Here is a 20,795-nt window from a genome sequence, read left to right on the forward strand (position 1 = left end):
AGTGCGTCTGTTGGTTGCCATGACAACCAAGAACACATGACTCCCGCAGTGACAGCTCAAAGGCCATGCTGGGTAAACATGGACTCCCTCGAGAAGACGACAGAAGGTAATGACACTGTGGAAAAAAAAAAAGAAAAGAAAAGACGGAACTCTCATGGGGTCTGGGGTGATTTAGTGGTTAACAACCCCGACGTTGACGTCCCTCTCTCCCTATGCTTTTCTCACTTCTATCTATATCCGTCCTTTCTAACCCCTGTCTCTTCTGGCCCATAGCATTGTCAGAAGTGGGCCATACACCATCACCCATCCATGCACAAAGTCATACACATGAGGGAGGCCATGCTAATTAGCTCAACGAACAGGTTTCATCTCGCGCTACCTGTGCAAACGTTTCGGTGAGACTGAGCCTTCCGGTAACTAACGAGTGTGTCAAGATCTTATTCTGTCCTCATCTACGGAAATGAAGTTATGCCACATAAGTGAGCTGAATCTCAAAAGAGGTGTAGAATCCAGCAGATGGGTCAAAGGAGTAATCCAGGAACTCATTTTTATACATATAGCAAGCATTCACATACCAAAGTTGGGCATTACAAGTCAGATAAATCAAAAATTTATGAGTGGAGCTGTATATTTCCTTGTAAGGAAGAGGAATGAGGGCCCCATACAAGCTCTAAAGCAAAGGTCACAGTACATGGCTCAGCGCATAAGTCTCAATGAAGCACATCTTTTAATCCCATCTCCATATACAGCAATGGACTTCCACTTTGTGGTTCTCACACCACCATGTTGGGCTGTAAAAACCACAGAGCGGGAAAAGGACTTTATATTAAAGTGATGCACTTTTCCGGCCATGTTTAATCATGGTTTCATTACAATCAATGTGCAGTAACATTTGTTGGAGTTGTTTGTAGTTTCTGACTGATTGTACTCTGCTACTCTACTACCTTGAGTCGTTTTGTTGATACTCAGACATCACACAAACTCCAAGGTCTCCACACTGTCATTATTCCCACTTCGAAAATTGCCTTTACTGAGAATAGAGTTATCTAATATATAACGCTTAATAATACTGTCACTTCATGACAGCTCAGACGAGAGCGAAAGCCAAATGCATTTCAAGGACTAAAAAAAAATGTCCGCCTCAATAACTCATTGTTGAGTCTTTGACGGCTATTCGGCGCTAGCACTGACTTGCAAAAACATTTGTGTTCCTTGAACATTTGTGTACGAAAACGTATTTTATAAGTAAATAAGCAGAACACGTCGAAGAACGCGAACATGACTTTGACGTTCTGATTTAAAAATCAGACCTCTGAGGTTTAGTCTGTGGGTTGTACTGGGAGATCCAGCAATATCCATTAGCAATTGCTTCCAGTTGAAGACAAAATCAAAATATGCTACAATTTGCACTGTAAATTATGTTAATCTTAATCCAAACAGAAACGGTCAGTGCGTTGGAATGTAAATACACAAACCCTCCAGGGCGACAAACGTGTTGTTGAACGTGCACTTGCATGAGCAGATGCACCGCTATGTGTGTTTGGGAGTGCAAGTGTGTAATCTGAGTGTAAATTGGGAGTTAGAGGGCCATTAACCAGCGCATTAGACCCAACTCAAGTCAGACAGTGAGGAGACGGCTGGTGTGTGTGTACGTGTGTGTGTGTGCAGGACGTTGCAGGATTTCAGGGGGAAAGGGGACAAAGGGGGTGCGGATTTAGTAGCATGAGGGTGAACAGGGATTGAGAGCATTAGTAGATGGAGAGCAGCAAAGAGGCAAAGGGATTGAGGAGAGATGACCCATAAAAAGATAAGCAAGCAGCTGTACATCACAACAACTTTACTTAGCTAGTAAACACTTTGACACAGTCAATAAAAAAATATATATCTAGGTGAACCGCCACAAATCTCATCCTCCATTTATAATTACTAAAGTAGGTTCTTGAAAAAAAAATCCTCCACCACTTGTCTTTTATTATTAACCCTGTAAAATCTCTTTTTTATCGTCTTGAGAAGAAAATTAAATATAGTGGTTGTGAATTTGAATCTACTTCTTCCCATATTGGGGTTAGCCTGCTGTGGTTGTGAAAATAAAACACACACATGCAAAAAAAAACAACAACAACAAAGCTCTCTCAAAATCTTCTACTTTATTGAGTAAGATACTCTGCAAAAAATTCAATAAAAAATGATCTTGAATTTATTGCTTGTAATCTTTACACTTGGGCTTAATCGGATGCATAATTGGAACTCCAAAGCACTCTCACAAGGAATATGTGGCTAGCTAAGATTATACTAACATTATAATAGAAGCAACACAAGCACACAGATGTTCTGAATATATGAAAAGAAATTAAACAAAAAAAAATACAGGAGTCATAAAATAAGGGGTAAATTGGGTTAAGTGCATCTGCATTTGCTCTTTTTGCTGCTTTTCCAGCGGCGGTGTACAAGTTTGGTCAATTCACGCGTTGGATAAGAGGCTAAATATAAAATTTCAAGATTGGAACTGAGAGCACTTGGGTCTCTGGAAAAGCTACACATCAAGCTCCGAGGTTTCATACAGTGGAAGCCACTTTGCGTAGTCCCTCTTCATGCAGCGAGGGAGGAAAAAGTCACATGATACATCAAACCGTAGAGCTACACTACACAGTTTTCAGCAGCTAAACAAAAAAAAAAATCACAATCAGAATTCATTTTCTGTTATTACCTCTCAGTAGTCTCAATTTGTCTTTATTTTAGCCACACAGTTTAATAATTATTTTTTTTTCCATTTGCCTTTATTTTAATCACACAGTTTAATAAATATGACCAGAATCTTTTTGGTAAGGTGTACTTTTTTTTTTGTATGAAGTTCATTTTATTCATGATTTTACAAGACAGTGAGTGCTTGATTAGTTGGCAAAAAACGAATTAATTAGCACATCATGTACTACTTTCAATTAAATATTTGCAATTAATTCATTGTACAAAAAGTCACCCAATTACAGAACAGCCTTTGGGGAACTGGGTCATCCAGATTATAATGGGAGTCATTACAGTACTTAGATGACGTGAGGTTCCCATGTTGTCCTTGTCCTTCTTCATCACACCAATCCATGTGTGTGTGTGTGTGTTTTGGGGAATTGTTCAACCTGGTTTTATGATATAACTACATTGAATGTTTATGCACACATACATTGGCATCAATTTTTATATTCTAATAAGGAAATTGTGTCAAAGGCAGTAATTGATCTGACAAGGTGTTGCATCATAGGATTTGGAAATGGACACAAAGAAAATCAAATAGAAAAGTGCTAGCGTTCATCACAAGGAGAAAGTTCTCATAAATAAATAAATAAAATAAATAGAGACCAAAAAAAATTATTTAGATTAATAAGTTAAAGGGGTCTGGCTGTACATGACTGTCGAGAATGTTTGTATATTATGTTTGTGTTGTGTATTAGGGCGACAGGTAAGAAGCGGAACGAGTATTTAACCTCCGAAAGAGACCCGGAGCCACAATAAACACACTCGGACCTAATGACACCTAAGAACAACAACATGCGTTATCATGTTAAATAGGAAATCCATGCTTTCAAAGTTGTGTGGTGAGAAGTGTCAAAGCTGTAAACGTGTCATGGTAAACATTTGTTCATTCCTGCTATGGGAAAAAGGCTTTGGTTGTTTGGTCGCTATTTCAGGCAGTGAATTTTATCATGTATTTTGTGTATGGGGTGCTCAAATATTATATTGCCTGAAAAGAAAAAAAAACAACCTGAAAACTAATTTTAAATTGCAACAGCAATGGAGGGCCACATTAAAAAAAAAATAAAAAAGAAAACTTTATTTCAAGTGTTGTTATTTTAATTGTTAATTCCTAACCCAAGTCTTCATTCGGAACAGTCAAATAATTTGCCAATAAATGTTGATATTGCTGCTTACTAACAAGCAATACACTTGTTCAAATGGGATATTAATATTACATACTATTAGTCAGGCAGTCACAAATGATGCTGTTGATGAAAAACATAAATTAAATGTCTTGAAAACGTGTCAAACGATGTCGACGGTCCACACTACAATCTTCACGACGTCTTAAATTACTCAATGTTTCCGTGACACAAAATAATCATTAGCATTGACGCAAATAATGACCATTTACAACTTTAAGGCATCATGTCAGCCACCAAATTGAAGAATCCGTTATAAAAAGTTAGCTTGAGTTAATAACAAGTGAGCGGCGTGTAACTTAAGCTCTCGATGGAAAAAAAAAGCAATAGAGTGAATGAAAGCATTTATAGATGTTAATCGCAAACAAGTGAATGAAACATTGTGCCTCGCGGCTGCATAAGTAGGTTGTCGTATATAGAGACGTCTAGTATTGATCGGGTTGGAGAAAAACGAAAAATGCATTTACGTGGAAAGAAGAGAAGATTGTGGCAGTCAGGCAAAAGCGTGTGTCGGTTCGTGTGGTCTCGTCAGTGTGTGTGTGTGTGTGCTCGGGACTGTTATACATTCATGGTGAGAGGTCGTGAGGCATAGTCCTGGGGTCGGGGGTCATCTGTAGGTGTGTATTGTGGGGCAAACTAGAAGAGAACGTTAGTTAAGCTCGGCGCGTCCTACAGAAGGATGCATTTTCCTTTCTCCACCCACGGGTTGTTCTTCATTAGCTCAGGGTTGAGAAAAGGATCCTCGGGGACGCCGTCTTCTATCCACTTCACCAAACTTTAGAGAGAGACAGAAACATGTTTTAAATTCCACAGCAACTTTATTACTGGAGTAATGGGTTTTCCATCTTCTCCATTTATGGTAACAAAGCAAAGATGCCACACAACTGGAACAGATTTCAGTTTGCTTGGCAATCAGATTTTTCATTTTTTCCATCACTGTTTTGTTGTGTGAGTGCGTGTGTGTGAGGTTTTACATTTTACACAATGTCCCAACTTCATCAAACTGGGGTTTGTGCTTTCATCTCATTTAATGTTAAATCAATCATTTATTTATTTATTTATTTATTTATTTATTTATTTATTTATTTATTTATTTATTTATTTATTTATTTATTTATTTATTATTTAAAACATGTAAGAAGCAAACAATGCATGGACTGGATTTTTGTTTTTAATTGTTTAGAATGAATTCTTGTATGTATCTTTTGCAATATACTGTATTAGGCACAAATGATTTGGATGATTTGTAGGAATTTTTTTTTTTTTTTTTAAGTATGAAATCTCTTAACAGCTGCATGAACTCCTGATAACTTGACCTTGCCAATTCATTCTTGACCTTGCATGCAGCATCTGACATAACAGCTTCCGGTCCACTTTATCTTTTTTTTTTTTCTATTACCCTTGAGAAATCATATGATCCAAATTAACCTTTTTAATATAAATGATGAAATGTTTGAAAGTAAAGATTTACATTTCATGTTCATTATCTGCTGTGCCTAAGGTTAAGTGTTTGCAATCAAACTCCAGTTACAAGGCATTATTATTATTATTATTATGAACTAAATGAACTCACTCTGTCACCGTTTTGGACGACTTCTCTCGTTTGAAAGCCAACTGGTATTTGAGGCTCTCCACCTCCTTCTTCATCTGGGGAAGATCCATCTCATCCATGATTGCAGTCTGATTTAGAACCTGTCTATCTGTACACATTGAACACAAAAATATAAATACACACAAAGACAAACACATCAAATGCAGCAAGTGGAGTTGTGCTGTGTGTTGTTATTGTATCTACCTAAAGATGGAAGAAAATAGAGGCTGTCAAATTTATTGTGCATAAACAACCTCAGACAGAGAGAGTGGATAACCCACTTAGCTCTCCTGTAAATTCTCAGCAGCTCCAGAAGCAATTTAGACAGACACATAAAACTGACAATATTTTGGTTTATTATGTACAATTTTTTTTAAAAATGCGGCTCAGTAGAAAATATATGCAAATTTGCAGCCCTACATCCGATTAATATGATTATTGAATGATTTATCAGAGCGCTTGAAGGAGGCAGAGAAACAAAATGTGAGGTGGGAGAAGGACAAAAAAAATAAAAAATGTATTTATTTATGTATTTATTTATTTGTATTTTGCCTTCAACCCCAAATAAATTGTTGGGGTTAAATAAAAAATAGAGAAGTTAGAGACTGTGATGAAGTTGGAATATAAAATGTCCAGTCATGTCAAACTGGAAAATAAAACTTAAAGAAAAAAATAGCAGTTAATAACCTGATAAGTCCGTTCCTTTCAACATCTTGGTTCCAGATGCAGAAAAGTACTTATATGTAGTGACTCAACAGGAAAGACAAGAATAGACTCCAGTGTGTATGTGTGTGTCTTTTTTGTGAGTTGGAAGCACATTATTATACAACACATGTCTTTTACCAATAAAAAAAAGACAGAGTGGGAGGGAGGGCAATGGCCAGTCCCTGCCTGAGATCCAGTTTCAGCCTCCAGAGTCCTCCAGGAGGATGTTTGCCTCTTTCTAGCTCTATGACTCGCAATCTCCTCATCCTCATTTTTCTTCCCTTTCTCTCATCACTTTCACCTCCACTTGTCTGCTCAATCCATCTGCTAACATCACACCCTCTTTCTACTCTCAGACACTTTCATTTTGTAATGGCAGAATTTCTAACATTCAATATATCGTGCACTGGATCTCATTAGATGATCTGACCATGGACTAATGAAGGTATTCTAATTATCTACCATATTGTTAGTTGTTCCTCCTCTAATTAACTGTCCTAACCTTCTTCTAGTCTCATTTGCAGTTTCTCTAGTGGTCTTTTTCAAGGAAGAATGCAAATTTGGGATTCAAGAGAAATGTGCTGGGTAATGGTTGGAGAGAAATACTTGCAAATAAAATGGGCTGGTGTGACCTTCTCAGCGTTCTGGATGAAGTCCTCACAATTTTTTTATGTTTGGGCTCACACCCAAGCACAAGGCAAATTGACTGTATGCTGTGTAAGCATATTTGGGCTAATCAAAAAAGGTTGACAAATATACAAAATATGACTTTTGATTGCTTGATTCTAGCCGTTTCCTGCATCCCGCTGTTCTCCACAGTCGCCTACTCACCGAAGGCTCCTTGTCTATTTTTAGTCCTTTCAAAGTGTTAAATCATTAATCCACGGGAGCGTGTTTTTGATTTCTCTTCTTTGTTGTTGCACAGTCCGGAAGTTGCAACCGTTATAATCATTGGAAGTAACACGTTCCTGCTAAGTCCAACACTGGTGATATGGCCAACAAATGTGTTATTTGGTTGTATTGTTTTTATTTTTGCTGAGACAATTAAAGAGGTTCCTGCTTTAATTTAATGATGACAAAGGATTTGCACACTAATATTCTTGCCAATATGACTATAAATTATATTATATTTTACAGGTAAATGCATTTCTCCAAACAGTCAAAATGTTTTTTCCTTGACCCCTGAGAAAAAATAAATCACTGCTTGTTCCCATGTTATGTTGGTATTCTCGAATCCTGAAAATTTGACACAATATTGTGCTTTGACGCCATCTTATAAAACAGTGTTCACTGTATTCAGCACACTTCTTGCCCAACTGGAACAGATTAACACTAATTCCAAGCACTTTAATGGCAAAAATGTATTTGGCTCATGAACAAAGTCTCTGAACAAAATTTCCACTATACCGACAAAATTTTACATGCCCTTCTCATTTTATACTCTTGCTTTTAAACTACCTACCCCTTAGCTCCGCCCCTAGTTGTCATGGTAATCAAATCTGCACTCAACGATACCCTTTTGGGAAAAGCTTTAAACATGTTCAGTCACCGTAAACGACAGAATGTGCAGAAGTTTAGCTTTTTCCAGATTGGCACATTAAATATTTTATGTCAAACGCTTTGTAAATATATGTGGCAATGTAGGGTGGTTCTTTTATGGAGAGTATGTAGGTCACATAGTGATTTGGGTTAAAAGCATCCAGAGATTAACCTCTACCCCCTTTCGATTTCGCTGTCTTCCCATCCACGCCATACGATCATAACGTACACACGCACGTGTCTTCGACTCTTTAATGTGTCAAATCATGCTGACTTTAATGGTGCTAGAAAGGAAAGGGGATTTAGTGAACGGGAACAGGTTCGAGTGAATCAAAGATTTTTAGGCAAAAGAGGAAAATGAGGCAGAGGAGAATGACTAAAGGGGAAGGAACAGAGTGAAAAGACTCTATAGCTACTGCCTTGTAAATAGAGACTAAAAATAGAAAGGAACAGGCAGACCAGCTGAGATTGGCTCCTTGGTGTTAAAATGATTTAAATGATATTGATACCACTGTACAATTTTCACAAGCGCTGCTGCCGTGACACAGCTTGTCATGGGGACTGGAAAAAAAAAAATCCAGTCGATTGGGGCTGATCAATACACTTTATGGAATGTGAGCAAATTAGTGTCACACCCACCGACCGCCTCCTCTTGTGGTTTATAGAAAGAGAAAATATGGAGTTGCTTCATTCATGTTGGGAGTGTGCGTGCATATTTTTCCCACCCACCTGTTCAAAGAAAAAAAAATTGTCTTTCCATGAGCTCACTTTTATTACAGTGGTGTGCCATAATTGTTTTTCTTATGTCGAAACAAATGTTGCGAAACACTGCAAATTAAGGGTGTGTCTCAATACTTCTGTGTGCCAAATAGAAATAAGACAAATGTAAGCATCATCTTTTGGACAAAGGAGTTATAGAGGGGCAGGAAATATTTTTTGAAACATTACTGTCCATGCACATAGACACACACACACTGTCAAGCAGGAGTTAAAAGTGTTCACACATCCAGTCACTCGTCCTTGAGTCACCCCTGCTTGAATAACCAAGGATGGCTTTGACAATACAAGGGAGATGTTGGAGGCACACAAAGTTAAAATGTTTCCTGTTCATGATCTGAAATACACCCCAACAGCAAGATTGGTGTTCTTCTAATTGCTTTTGTGATAAATAATCCATTTAGGTTAGGCACAGAGCAGAATCAGACGCATAGTTACCTCACTGATGCGCAGCCGGAGGCTGTTGCTCTTCTCAACTCGGACCGGTGCAGGTAAACGAATGAGAAGCCACGAAGGACACGAGGAAGGAAAAAAAAAAAGCTTGTGTTCTCCCCTCTTGTCCAATCGGGTTTAATGGCAGATAAGTATGCTTACTTGCAGGATCCCCTCAAGGAGAAAAAGATAAATCCGCAGTCACCAGCAGTCACGAGCCGTGTGAGTGAGGTAGTCTGGGTGGGTTGGGTGGGGGGGAGTGGAAGAGTCGCTGGGATGTAGTCTGGGTTTTGGAGACTGGAGCTGCACGAGAATGAAGGAGGACAGGAAGAGGACAACTTAAAGCAGCCGGTGTGCGGTGCGGTGCGGTGCGGATCGGAGCGCGCTTGACTCTGCTGGGTGCTTTTGTGCGTCTGCGTGTGAGAGAGATGGAAAGAGAGAGAGAGAAGAGAGAGAGAGAGGTAAAAGAGACAGTGTCTATAGAGACAAGTTGAGCAGCCTTTCATGGGTGTAGTGTCACACATAAGAGTTCTGCCCTAATATGGAATCTCAACGCTTCAACTGTATCATTTACAAAAGGTTAAATTAGCCCTGTACAGTGAATGCAAATCTTGCTTGATAAATATATATATTCAATGATTAAGATCAATGCATGTGAATTGCATCTTTCCAATCAACATGGGCCACTTTTGATGCGACGCTTTTCATTCTCAAGAGAAGCTGGAGAGTCGGACAGTTTGACCGAGCTGAGTTGAAAATTGTGCAGGGACTCCCATGATTCACATCCTGTCAGCGTGTGATGGGTTGTTAATGGCCATTTCTTCTCTGTTGACATCGAGACTTGCATATAGTTGTTGAAATACATCGAAAAAAAGTACTATATTTAATAATGGCAATTTAGAAATGCTCATTACAACCCTTACAGATGATGTCATGTAATGTTCAATTACAGTATTTGATGACCATTATGACTACTTTTATACAAATTATATTGTTGAAGGCTCAACCATCTCTTTTTTTTTGTGTGCAGGAGGAAGAGAATCTAAAATTTGGCATCACTCCCACAGATGGGAGTGCCATCAGCGCTGAGATTTGTCTTACTCAGCAGTGATCATTAATTCATGATGCACAGCTTAATGGATGTTAGCATCGGGAACCTCTGCTATAAATTACTCAAGTTACAAAGTAACAAAAAAGCAAAGTCAGACTTGATGTTGTGCTCTATTCAAATTGATTGTGTGTGGGGGGGAAATAGAACAATCAATTAAAGTACATGACAACGTCACTCACTAGCCAATTGGTAATAATGTACTGACAGAAGGAAAACAGCACCTTGATACAAACATCACAAGATGAAATTCTTTTTTTTTTTTTTGTGGTCATCCGTATTTGATCCCCTTAAGGCGGCCTAACATTGTCCCACTCCACTATTGTGTGTCTCTAATCCTGTGTGTCTTGTTGTGTTGGGGTAGCATGTGGCTCAGCTGCACTTTAGCCCCTAATGGACCCAGTTATGGAGGAGAGCTGCAACCCTGTTGTCTAAATCCAGGTCAAGTGTGTGCATGTGTGTGCGCATGCATGCATTTGTTGGCCCGCGTGTAGTTTGACACAGATAAAATGGTTAAAAATGCGCAAACTCGTCATATTTCTATGAAGGGAAAGCTGGGCAAACACATTCTGATAATTGCTGCACTGACAAAGTAACACCTCTTGGTGAATGCGGTGTGATGATGCTGTGGGGTATCTTCATCAATGGGCTTCTCAAAGTACGACGATTAAAATGAGACGATTTAGCACATTTTTTTGACAGTGGCAAAACACACGTAGTAGCTGTACTTGTCATCTAACAAGTGTTATTCGTTTCGGAAGAACTAAACAGGCCTTTGTATTGGGAAGTAGGAGTCCATAAGATTTTTTTGTAACTATGTGATTCAAGTTTATTGGACCTGTAACATGTTTTCTGTTCTCATTAGAAAATAATGATCTCAGTAAAATGATAACGTAGTTCTCAATCAACCTTTATAAGACAGCTAGCTCTGTTTCAAATACACTCAATTGTAAGCAGTATGAAAGCAATGAGTGCTTTTTGAAAATGAAGTTGTATTCATCTGTATTTATTTGGAAGGGAATCTCTCACTTTTTGATGTCCATGAAAGGAGATGCTGAAAACACTGAAGACAAAAAGACCTAATGTGTTTGTGTGTTGAACCTCATTGAGTGTCTTTGAGTATGTGCAGAGGGATCTTGTCAGTGCTGTCCCACACATAGAAGATAAAACTACTAATGGCCAGAGCTTCCTCTAATGGAACGTTGTGTGTGTGTGCGTGCGTGTGTGTGTGTGTGCAAATGATTGTGTGCACGCGCATGCATCAACAAAGCTGCTGCATTCAATACATCTCTTATTCATGGCTGCATTACAGGATTCAGCTCTCCCCGGTCTGCTTTTCTATTTACGGCTTCCTCTATCCGTCTGGACATGCAGAAATCTCCTCACACACACCTACTCCTTCTCCAAGCTGCAGAGCTGCTCAAATGAACCGATAAAAGTCACTGCTCTCATCGCTCCCCTCATACAAAACATTATGAAACACTGCAGGGAAGGTAAACGAAGACAAACATTTTTCCAAGATGCAGGTTGCAATTAAGACATTTTTCAAAGTCAGCAACTTAACAGCTGTTAAATTTTGAACGTATACTGCAATTTACCATACAGATTTAGAAGTGGGGTACATTATGCACTTATTCAGACAATCACAGGGCACATCCATCTATTTGTCCTCATTAGAGTTGTGGCTGGGTTGCATTATCTTGATCAAATATAGTATGTTTTTTTTGTTTACAATTTTTGTGAGCACTGAAAAAATTATTTACTGTATGGGCCGTTTATATTTGAAGCCCGCTTTGAAAAGAGACAAGCATCATAGGAGTTTCAAGATTCTGCTTCCACAAATTGGAAGATGGATAATTAGCGTCCTCTTGTGGCGAAATATATGCACTGCATAATAATACAACTGTCCTTCGTACCTGGTTTGATACCTTCCTTACAAATGCAATAATTACAGATTATAAATAGAAAAACAAATGACAACTGGCGAGAACAAATAATTAACGGCTTTATTTTGACAGGTACCTTCCGAAGACCACAAAAAGATAAAAGATCTATACCCGTTTTAGGTCGTTGAATGCCACTGTCAAATGAATTATAATGTATTTATTTATATTGCAAAGTTTTCTTTTGAGCGTGCATATTTTATAATTCCTAATTTATTTATTTTTCATTCAGCGTCGTTTCCCGTAAATGTACCAGAGCTTGCCGCATCATGGTTCGATGCTTGCAAGGACCAATGACAACGCTACATGGAAACGATAGTAGCTTATTTGGGACTTGCTCCTTTATAGACAGTTCCAAATCCAATGGCCTTTTCGCAAAGTCAGTCATGGGTAGTGTAGTTCAACTACCGGGGAGAGGAAAATCATACAAGGAAAATAAGTGTGGCTAACAAACAATAGTGTACGTTCCACTACATATCCCAGCATGCCTTTCGGCACTCGCCAGCGTGTGTGTGCGTGTGATCAGCTTGGCGAGGGGAGGTGGGAAAAGGAATTTAGGAATTCGTCTGCAAACTTGGAGCAACGCTGTTGCTGAAACAATGGTATGTGCGCATATTATACCCGACATTTCTTCAAAATGATATCTTATTAGCTGCGGGAAAACGTCACCCAACAGTTGACAGCGAGCAGAGCATCTTGCGATTTGGTTTTGTTGTGATTGCTAGTAGAAAACATTAGCTAACTTAAGCTAGCCAACAAGGCTAGCGTTAGCTACTTCATTATCGCAGTTAGAAATCGTTGCTGGCCAAGATGTCAGCTAATAAGATATTATTGTTTATGTTGTAAGTACCGATTGCATTTTACGTGCTCAAACTTAAAATCAAAGGCATTTGGTTAGCTGTCAGGATCTAACTTTGGTCCGTTATGCGTATCCGCCCCCCTTTTTTTGGGTGAGAGGTTCCCCTTTTACGGGAATTTCCTGGTTGCGCAAATACCGATGACGCGCTTTGCGGAGAGATCGGTACAATGTCCTGGTTAGTTTTGGCTGTCAGAAACCTTTGTCGTTATAGCTGACAATATGCATACCTCCATTCGTGCCGAGTCTGGTTATTGTTCGGGTATCTGTTTATTGGCTGTCACTTCCTACTCTCCTTTTATCTCTGAGTTGCAACATCAAATTTTCTTTCTTAGTCATCATTCTCTTGACGTCAGTCTTCTAGCTCAAACCCAAAATGTATCAATAGCTAAGAGGCACAAACATTTTGCAACACTTCTGTAGTGCAATTTTACAAACTGCAGTCTCAAAAGGTATACAGATGTATAAATATTTCTTCTGCCCTACACCTTTTGGATTGCAATAGTGTGAGAACAGTTCTTTGATTTGATCCCATGTGTCTTTCCAGGCCTAGGCAACGACTCGACCGCTCCCGTGTCCTCTCCATGCTTGTGTGCGTCAAGTAATGAGCAGCAGCCAGACGTGTCACGACAATAGATAATCCAGTAAAACAGCAACAGCCATCATTCCCAGCAGCCCCACAGCTGACTCAGCTAGAGGGGTGAGACAAACTCAATGTAGGGGTTCAGTGCACTAGAGTTATTGAAAACATTTATAAATGTAGTCATGCTCATTTTAGATTGACATTTCTAGCTCGATGTTAATCCCCAATAAAGGAAAATACACAAACTTGACAAATATATTTTGTTTTTTAAGTAATGAAATCACTTGTCCTTATTTTTTTGCAGAGCAGGATGGAGGCTTCATTCGGTCCAACCTTTGCAGCTGTAGCTGCTGGAGCTAAAGGTGAAACACAGACCACATCGCCGATTACTTATTTTATTATTGTTATTTTTGATCTTACTGTCCATGACTTAATTCATGATTATGTTTTCAGCAGAAACATCCAGCACTTATAAGCAACATAGAAGAACTCCCTCCTCCTCCAGCACCTTGACCTACTCCCCTCGGGATGATGATGATATGGTACTCATTCTCCTTGTTTTGGGGCATTAAAGCAAATTTTCAAATGTGAAAATGGTGACACAAATTTAGGGTTCGATTGCACTGAATCATCATCTGACACAATTGCCTCCTTGTTTAAGCCACCCATTGGAACTCCTCGAAGGTCTGATTCGGCCATCTCAGTGCGATCTCTCCATTCGGAGTCCAACATGTCCCTGCGCTCCACGTTCTCTCTGCATGAAGAGGAGGACGACATGGTGAGTCCATGGTGTTCTTGTTTTCATTTAAGTGCTTCCCCATTATGAGCATATTGCAACATGTTGGAGTGCGTAACACTTTTGAAATACAACAGAAACAAAGCGGCGGCGCTGTGTGTTGTGCCTGCGTGTTTTTGTAGGAGCCCCAAGTATTTGCTGAGCAGCCATCAGTAAAACTTTGCTGCCAGTTGTGCTGTAATGTTTTCAAGGACCCTGTCATCACCACTTGTGGGGTACGTTTTGCTCCTTTCAACCAAGAGTCTTAATCCTTTCTTTTCCGCAGCTTAGCAAAGTTAGCACACAGCATGATTTGTGGTTGAATAGCAAATTGTTTGCTAGTATGAGTGTCTCATTTTTAGAAATCGACTCACAAATTGTCATTTCCTTTCCTCAGCACACCTTCTGCAGACGATGTGCCTTGACCTCAGGTGAGTTTAAAACATTTTTCTTGCCATTTGAGTGTAATTTGAGTTATGAACGTGGTCTTGACGTTGATGCTTGCCCCCCCTTTTACAGACAAGTGTCCCGTGGATGCGGCAAAACTGACCGTTGTGGTCAACAACATCGCGGTGGCCGAGCAGATCGGCGAGCTCTTCATTCACTGTAAATACGGCTGCAGGGCCACTGTCAGTGGTGCAGCTGCGGGCGGGGCCCCCAACACCACTGTGGCGGGCAAACCCGGAGCGTATGAAGTGGACCCAGTGGGCTGTCCTTTCACTATCAAACTATCTGCACGCAAGTACGAAAGATACACCCAGTTGTGAATATGCCCCAGATGTTCACCTCTCACATCAAATATGTTCCTGTGCAGAGAACACGAAGCCAGTTGTGACTACAGGCCTGTGCGCTGCCCCAACAATCCCTCCTGCCCCCCGTTGCTCACCATGAACTTGGAGGCACACCTGAAAGAATGCGAGCACATCAAGTGTCCACACTCAAAATACGGGTAAGTGTTGGAAGAAGAAGAATGAAAAAAGCCCTATTGTCACTTTTTTTTGCATCTGACTTGGCGCGTGTTGCCTACAGGTGTACTTTCATCGGTAACCAGGACACATACGAAACCCACCTGGAGATGTGTAAATTTGAAGGGCTGAAGGAGTTTCTGCAGCAGACCGATGACAGGTGAACACACTCGCTCCAAATCGTCTATCAAGCAGTCTTCGATTCTCTACATCAAGTGTGGATGTCCTCTCTGATGCCACCAGATTCCATGAGATGCAGCTCACTTTAGCTCAGAAGGACCAAGACATTGCTTTCCTGCGCTCTATGTTGGGCAAACTGTCTGAGAAGTTAGATCAGCTAGAAAAAAACCTGGAGCTCAAATTTGGTAAGCGTCAAACAGTTTCTTGAGCGTCTACACAAGTTTTTGTGTTGTATTAATCAACAATGTGTTTTTCCCCAGACATGCTGGATGAGAATCAGAGTAAACTCGGCGAGGACCTTATGGAATTTCGCCGAGATGCTTCCATGCTCAATGTGAGTAGAAATAGTAACAAACTTAAAATGCTAATTTTGAAAGAGTTTATTTACAGCAAGACACCTAAATGACACATCTTTCAAACAACTCCAAATTGTGTTTTGTAAAGAATAAGAGGTCACCTGATTTTTTGTTTCTACAGGATGAGCTGTCCCATATCAATGCTCGGCTCAACATGGGCATCTTGGGCTGTAAGAATCTGTTCCTTCAGTCTCTCTTAAGAAGTTGTAAAAATGTTGCAGTGTACCTGATCAATGTATTTTTGTTGTTGTCTTTTTGTAGCATATGACCCTCAGCAGATTTTCAAGTGCAAAGGCACTTTTGTTGGCCATCAGGGACCAGTTTGGTGTCTTTGTGTCTACTCCACTGGAGACTTGCTCTTTTCTGGCTCTTCGGACAAGACCATCAAGGTACCCAAACCTTTAAAAATATTTTTTATCACATATACTTATTCTGAGTATACCCTTCAGTCAGCGTTAAATCTTTTACGAGTCTTGCGTTTGTAGCAATGCTCAAAAGGTTTGCTTTGTGTCCTCAGGTATGGGACACGTGCACCACCTACAAATGTCAGAAGACCCTGGAAGGACACGATGGCATCGTGCTGGCGCTTTGCATCCAGGGGTAATACAGTGCACACCATTTCCATGATGAAAGCATGATCTGAGTCTGAATACCTGTCTCCATAGCAACCGCCTCTACAGTGGCTCTGCAGACTGCACCATCATCGTAAGGAACATTGCTCTCATTTGCTTCCTCGTACTTGAAACAAAGTTGTGCGCCTGCCTTATGATCAAAGTGTGTGCTTGCGTTGTGCTCTTTTGTGTAGGTGTGGGATATCCAGACTCTGCAGAAAGTCAACACCATTCGTGCCCATGACAACCCCGTTTGTACGCTGGTCTCCTCCCACAACATGCTGTTCAGCGGCTCCCTCAAGGCCATCAAGGTACAGCTGTATTTATTTATTATTTTTTTAAAAACATCCACTTGTCTGACTTCCGGGATATCAAACATGCAGAGTTGTTAAATGCCAAGTAATTGGAGAGACCAAAAAGTAATAGATAAGTGCAGGCTGTAATAACTCCAAGTATATGGATGGGATGTGGCAATATCTGTTTCCATGGTGACAGGGAGGAAAGCAGACATTGTTTTCACTTCTCTTTCTGGCTAATCTTCTCCATTTTTTTTTTTTTTTTGCCTTTCGTGCTCCATTTTCCTCCCTTTCAGCAACTTCTTTATAATAACCGATTGTAATGCTCCCTCATTCGGTTTCACCATGTCGTCTTCCTGTGAAGTCGAGATTCAATTCAATTTACATAATCCGCTTCTGCTTCTCAAGGCTCATTTTCTTAGGACCTATGATTAGAAATAAGGCAAAATATATGCACGAAAAAAACTCATTTGTTTGTGTTTAGGTGTGGGACATTGTGGGGACAGAGTTGAAGCTGAAAAAAGAGTTGACTGGGCTGAATCACTGGGTCCGAGCACTGGTGGCCTCTCAGAACCACCTGTATAGTGGATCATATCAGACCATCAAGGTATAATTGAACTTACTATTTTATTTTATTTTTTTTTTTGGTGCTTCATTGTAAATTTGCTGCTGCTTCTTCTAAACCTGTCAGATTTGGGATATCCGCTCCTTGGAGTGTGTCCACGTCTTGCAGACCAGCGGGGGCAGTGTCTACTCTATCGCCGTCACTAATCATCACATCGTCTGCGGCACCTATGAAAACCTCATTCATGTAAGATACACACATTGATTTCACTTTTTTTTTTTTTTTTGCTAAAATCTCTGCACCCATTAAACTAGTGAAATAATGTGTCCTTTCCAGGTGTGGGACATTGAGTCCAAAGAGCAAGTGCGGACCCTGACAGGTCACGTGGGGACGGTTTATGCTCTGGCCGTCATCTCCACGCCCGACCAGACCAAAGTGTTCAGTGCCTCCTATGACCGTTCACTAAGGGTAAACATCACAGTCTTTTCTTTTCTGTATGCAGAGATTAAATATGTGTGTGCGTGTGTGTGTTCAGGTGTGGAGCATGGACAACATGATCTGTACCCAGACCCTGCTCAGACATCAGGGCAGCGTCACAGCTCTGGCTGTGTCCCGAGGTCGCCTTTTTTCCGGAGCAGTGGACAGCACAGTGAAGGTAGTTTGAACGTTTAAACATCACACCGCCTTGACAAATTCATTCACACTTGTTCATTTGCCCTTTGCTGTTTATCTTCCCAGGTGTGGACATGCTGAAGAGCGAGCCATCCATCCCTCCAGAGATCTTTATCGTGTTTGTCTGTGTCAGACGGACATCCCGACCGCCATCATTTCCCCCTTGTTTGTTTTTTCGTTCAACGTCACAGCCGCAGTCCAAGATGTATTTGCTCAAAGAGCTCCGACCTTTGACCTTTCAAGGTCATCAGGACCCAGCAAGATCCAACTCGAGGTCCTCGGTGATCTCATCACATAGTGCATTACGGCAAAGTCGGTTCACTCGGTTGAATGCTTTGTGCCTGTAAATGATCGGTGGGCAGGGCTGGTTTCACAAACATGCTTTTTACATATAGTGATCATGTGATATACAGCCTCCCGACTTTCCTGTTTACAGTATTTTATAAAATGAGATTACACGTCAGGGAGACTGATTTAAAAAAAAATTGTGATCATTTTTCTTCTCAACTCAGCTTTGTGAAACCAGCCTTTATAAGATTCAAGAAGATAGACATTATATCGCTCAGCCACTTGCGTCCAACTTGCTCAGACTAACAGGCGATAATCATATATATATACATTTGGGTGTGTTCTTTGAGTGCCATATGTAACGGATTTGAAGAGGTGCTACTCTGATCGATCGTCATAAGGCAACAATGAGTAGAACACTAACTACCATCATATGCTTTGTGTACGTATGTGTTAACAGTCAGCGACGGCACACCAAGTGCCATGAGGCGAACGTAATGCACAAGTGCCCATATTGGGTTCAGTTTAAGCCTATAGTCAGAGCAACATGTTCATCACATTTATAAGTAGGGTGCACCCACAAAACATAGATGAAAATCTTTCAATACTTTGCTTTCATGTTAGTGCACATCCGGCCACTACTTAGAGATTTCTTGTATACGTGTAATCATGTAAGATCAAGTTGATCATCGATCAATAAAGCTGTTGTACACTTTGATGATTGAGTCATTTGAATGAGCAGAGTAAAACTACTTTTTTTTTTTTTTTTTTTTTTACATATACACTTTGCTGAACTTTGACCGTATAAATCAAACACTTTAGTTTAATTCCTGTGATACACACTTGAAAGGTGTAAAAAAATAAAATAAACAGCAAAACACAGATGATGGTGCATTTTTTTTCTTTTTTATAGAACGTTTATTTACTTAGAGCAGATGGCCATACGATGCAGTCACTGCAAGCACACACCAACCACTGTCCACTCACTGCCACATACACACACACGCACTAATCTCACGCGCATTTCACACAATCAAAAGCAGAGCAACAAAACACACACATTCAGCTTCCGTCCATCACAGCAGTCAGGTATTCATCCGTTCATATAAGCACAGGCAGGAAATGTACTTGAAACAGCTTGACATTGTTTCCTCCCTTTCTTTTGTTAAGAAATCAAATAAGACCATCTGTGTCGTTTTACCTACAAATTTCACCCTAACTCCAACATGCCTTCAAAATGAACCCAGCACCACAACCAAGCAGGAGAGGATTTTTTTTCTTTTTTTTTTTTTTTCTTTAACCAAGTGTCTGAGAGCTGCATGAATGTATGGCAAGTGTTTCCCTTTCACCACTTTCCTTTTGACGCAAGGGTGGATGAGTACAGTACATTTGTTTAACCTGCATTTAGGGGGCGGGGCAAAAGCAAAGCAAACATCAAACATGGGAAAATAATTAATTGATAAATTGATAGGGAATCAGCATACAGATTGATGATTCCACTTGTTTTACCAATTAAAATTAATTTCCAAAGGTTCAAAAAAGGGCATGATCATTGTCCTATGAGATGAGAAAGAGATTTGATAGAAGAAATGGTTCAATCAAGCAGAATTACAAATCAAGGCACGTTTTGTAGGAAAACAACTGCCAAATGATAAGAAGAAGTGTTGCTTGTATTCTACACACAGTGGGACGATTGAACACACGGGCAAGAACAACATCCCAACAAGGAACCATACGACGACTCATCAGCTCGCTCACGCCACTGAAGCATGGAGAAGCAACACTCAGATTAGATCTGTTAACTTTGAAAAATAGTCTTCAGGTTGACACATACATCGTAAATACAATTCTATTTTTCTTGCAAATATCCATATATATATTATAATCTCTATATGATTTAAATAGCACATTTATTCTCTGTATAAGGAGAGTGGCTTGCTTTGGGACCACCAAGATTTGGCTTTGGATGCAATGTCAGCAATTTTCTTAAAGAGGTACTCCACCAGTAAATGCAGTTGTTTTTTGTTTTTTCCAACACCACATGCACCCCAATTTTTTTTATTATAAATATAGTCATTGTAAGAATATGAACTAATAGCCAGAAAGGAGTACATCTTTAATATTGCTCAAACAAACCGGCGATTAATCTTCACCGATCTCTGCTGCCTCTAATTCCATCCCAACACATTTGTAAACGCATCAACACTGTTGTTGAGAAGTATTTAGCGGTAACCATAGCAACTCCATTTGAGATGGTGGGAATGATGATGATGAAGCAGATTGTCATGGCAACACAGGGCGGGTGCTTGCAAGTGTGTGGGATGAGCAAAAAAAAAAGACAAGTTTGATTCCATGAGAAAAAAAAAAAAAAGATATGTCAAGGTGTGCAAAAGTAGCAAACATTGCAATAAAAAAGACAATTAAATTTAGATATGATATAAATCCATGAACCAAATGTGCTATTTTTTTTCTCTGCTTTACTATCTTAAAAGTTGCATTCGACCAAGCACGTGAACAAAAAAAAAACACGTCACTCATCCTTCCGTATATAAAATAACAGCAGGGATCGGTGATGATGGGGAAACTGTGGCTGAAGCTCCACAGGGGAATGTGCTGCTTTTCAC

At 40.0% G+C, this 20,795-nt stretch overlaps 2 protein-coding genes and 1 long non-coding RNA gene across 6 annotated transcripts; 2 read left to right on the plus strand and 1 right to left on the minus strand.

Moving 5' to 3' along the window:
* Positions 1–3,608: 3,608 nt before the first annotated feature.
* Positions 3,609–9,231, minus strand: LOC125983085 (guanine nucleotide-binding protein G(I)/G(S)/G(O) subunit gamma-13). Its single transcript, XM_049743977.2, has 3 exons — positions 8,980–9,231; positions 5,503–5,629; positions 3,609–4,704 (listed from the first exon to the last, which is right to left on the minus strand). Exons 2-3 carry the CDS (start codon positions 5,598–5,600, stop codon positions 4,599–4,601), a joined length of 204 nt encoding a protein of 67 aa, XP_049599934.1. The 5' UTR covers positions 5,601–5,629; positions 8,980–9,231; the 3' UTR covers positions 3,609–4,598.
* Positions 9,232–9,287: 56 nt separating this feature from the next.
* On the plus strand, positions 9,288–11,276 carry LOC125983088 (uncharacterized). Its single transcript, XR_007486622.2, has 2 exons — positions 9,288–9,434; positions 10,004–11,276. It is a non-coding gene; the product is annotated as an uncharacterized lncRNA (long non-coding RNA).
* Positions 11,277–12,477: 1,201 nt separating this feature from the next.
* Positions 12,478–18,889, plus strand: traf7 (TNF receptor-associated factor 7). Of its 4 annotated transcripts, none has more exons than XM_049743884.1 (22): positions 12,478–12,626; positions 13,428–13,596; positions 13,768–13,825; positions 13,917–14,005; positions 14,125–14,241; positions 14,382–14,474; positions 14,636–14,669; positions 14,758–14,980; positions 15,053–15,187; positions 15,268–15,363; positions 15,447–15,568; positions 15,644–15,717; positions 15,861–15,909; positions 16,001–16,128; positions 16,257–16,339; positions 16,405–16,444; positions 16,545–16,661; positions 17,131–17,253; positions 17,338–17,457; positions 17,548–17,679; positions 17,747–17,866; positions 17,950–18,889. In XM_049743884.1, exons 3-22 carry the CDS (start codon positions 13,774–13,776, stop codon positions 17,962–17,964), a joined length of 1,962 nt encoding a protein of 653 aa, XP_049599841.1. In that variant the 5' UTR covers positions 12,478–12,626; positions 13,428–13,596; positions 13,768–13,773; the 3' UTR covers positions 17,965–18,889. The 4 variants fall into 4 exon arrangements, with proteins under 4 accessions (XP_049599841.1, XP_049599843.1, XP_049599839.1 ...); XM_049743886.1 differs by having other exon boundaries at positions 13,920–14,005; XM_049743882.1 differs by having other exon boundaries at positions 13,428–13,580.
* Positions 18,890–20,795: the final 1,906 nt, after the last annotated feature.

The sequence above is a fragment of the Syngnathus scovelli genome, chromosome 16 (genome assembly GCF_024217435.2).
Source record: "Syngnathus scovelli strain Florida chromosome 16, RoL_Ssco_1.2, whole genome shotgun sequence".
Lineage (NCBI taxonomy): Eukaryota > Metazoa > Chordata > Actinopteri > Syngnathiformes > Syngnathidae > Syngnathus > Syngnathus scovelli.

What these genes read in the sequence shown, in the direction of transcription:
- LOC125983085 (XM_049743977.2), bottom strand. Translation starts at nt 5,600, where the DNA reads ATGGATGAGATGGATCTTCCCCAGATGAAGAAGGAGGTGGAGAGCCTC. An exon ending in TCGTCCAAAACGGTGACAGA is followed by an intron (nt 4,705 to 5,502) that starts GTGAGTTCATTT and finishes CTCTCTCTAAAG; the next exon opens with TTTGGTGAAGTGGATAGAAG.
- traf7 (XM_049743884.1), top strand. Translation starts at nt 13,774, where the DNA reads ATGGAGGCTTCATTCGGTCCAACCTTTGCAGCTGTAGCTGCTGGAGCT. An exon ending in ACGATGTGCCTTGACCTCAG is followed by an intron (nt 14,670 to 14,757) that starts GTGAGTTTAAAA and finishes CCCCTTTTACAG; the next exon opens with ACAAGTGTCCCGTGGATGCG. An exon ending in CTGGCGCTTTGCATCCAGGG is followed by an intron (nt 16,340 to 16,404) that starts GTAATACAGTGC and finishes CTGTCTCCATAG; the next exon opens with CAACCGCCTCTACAGTGGCT.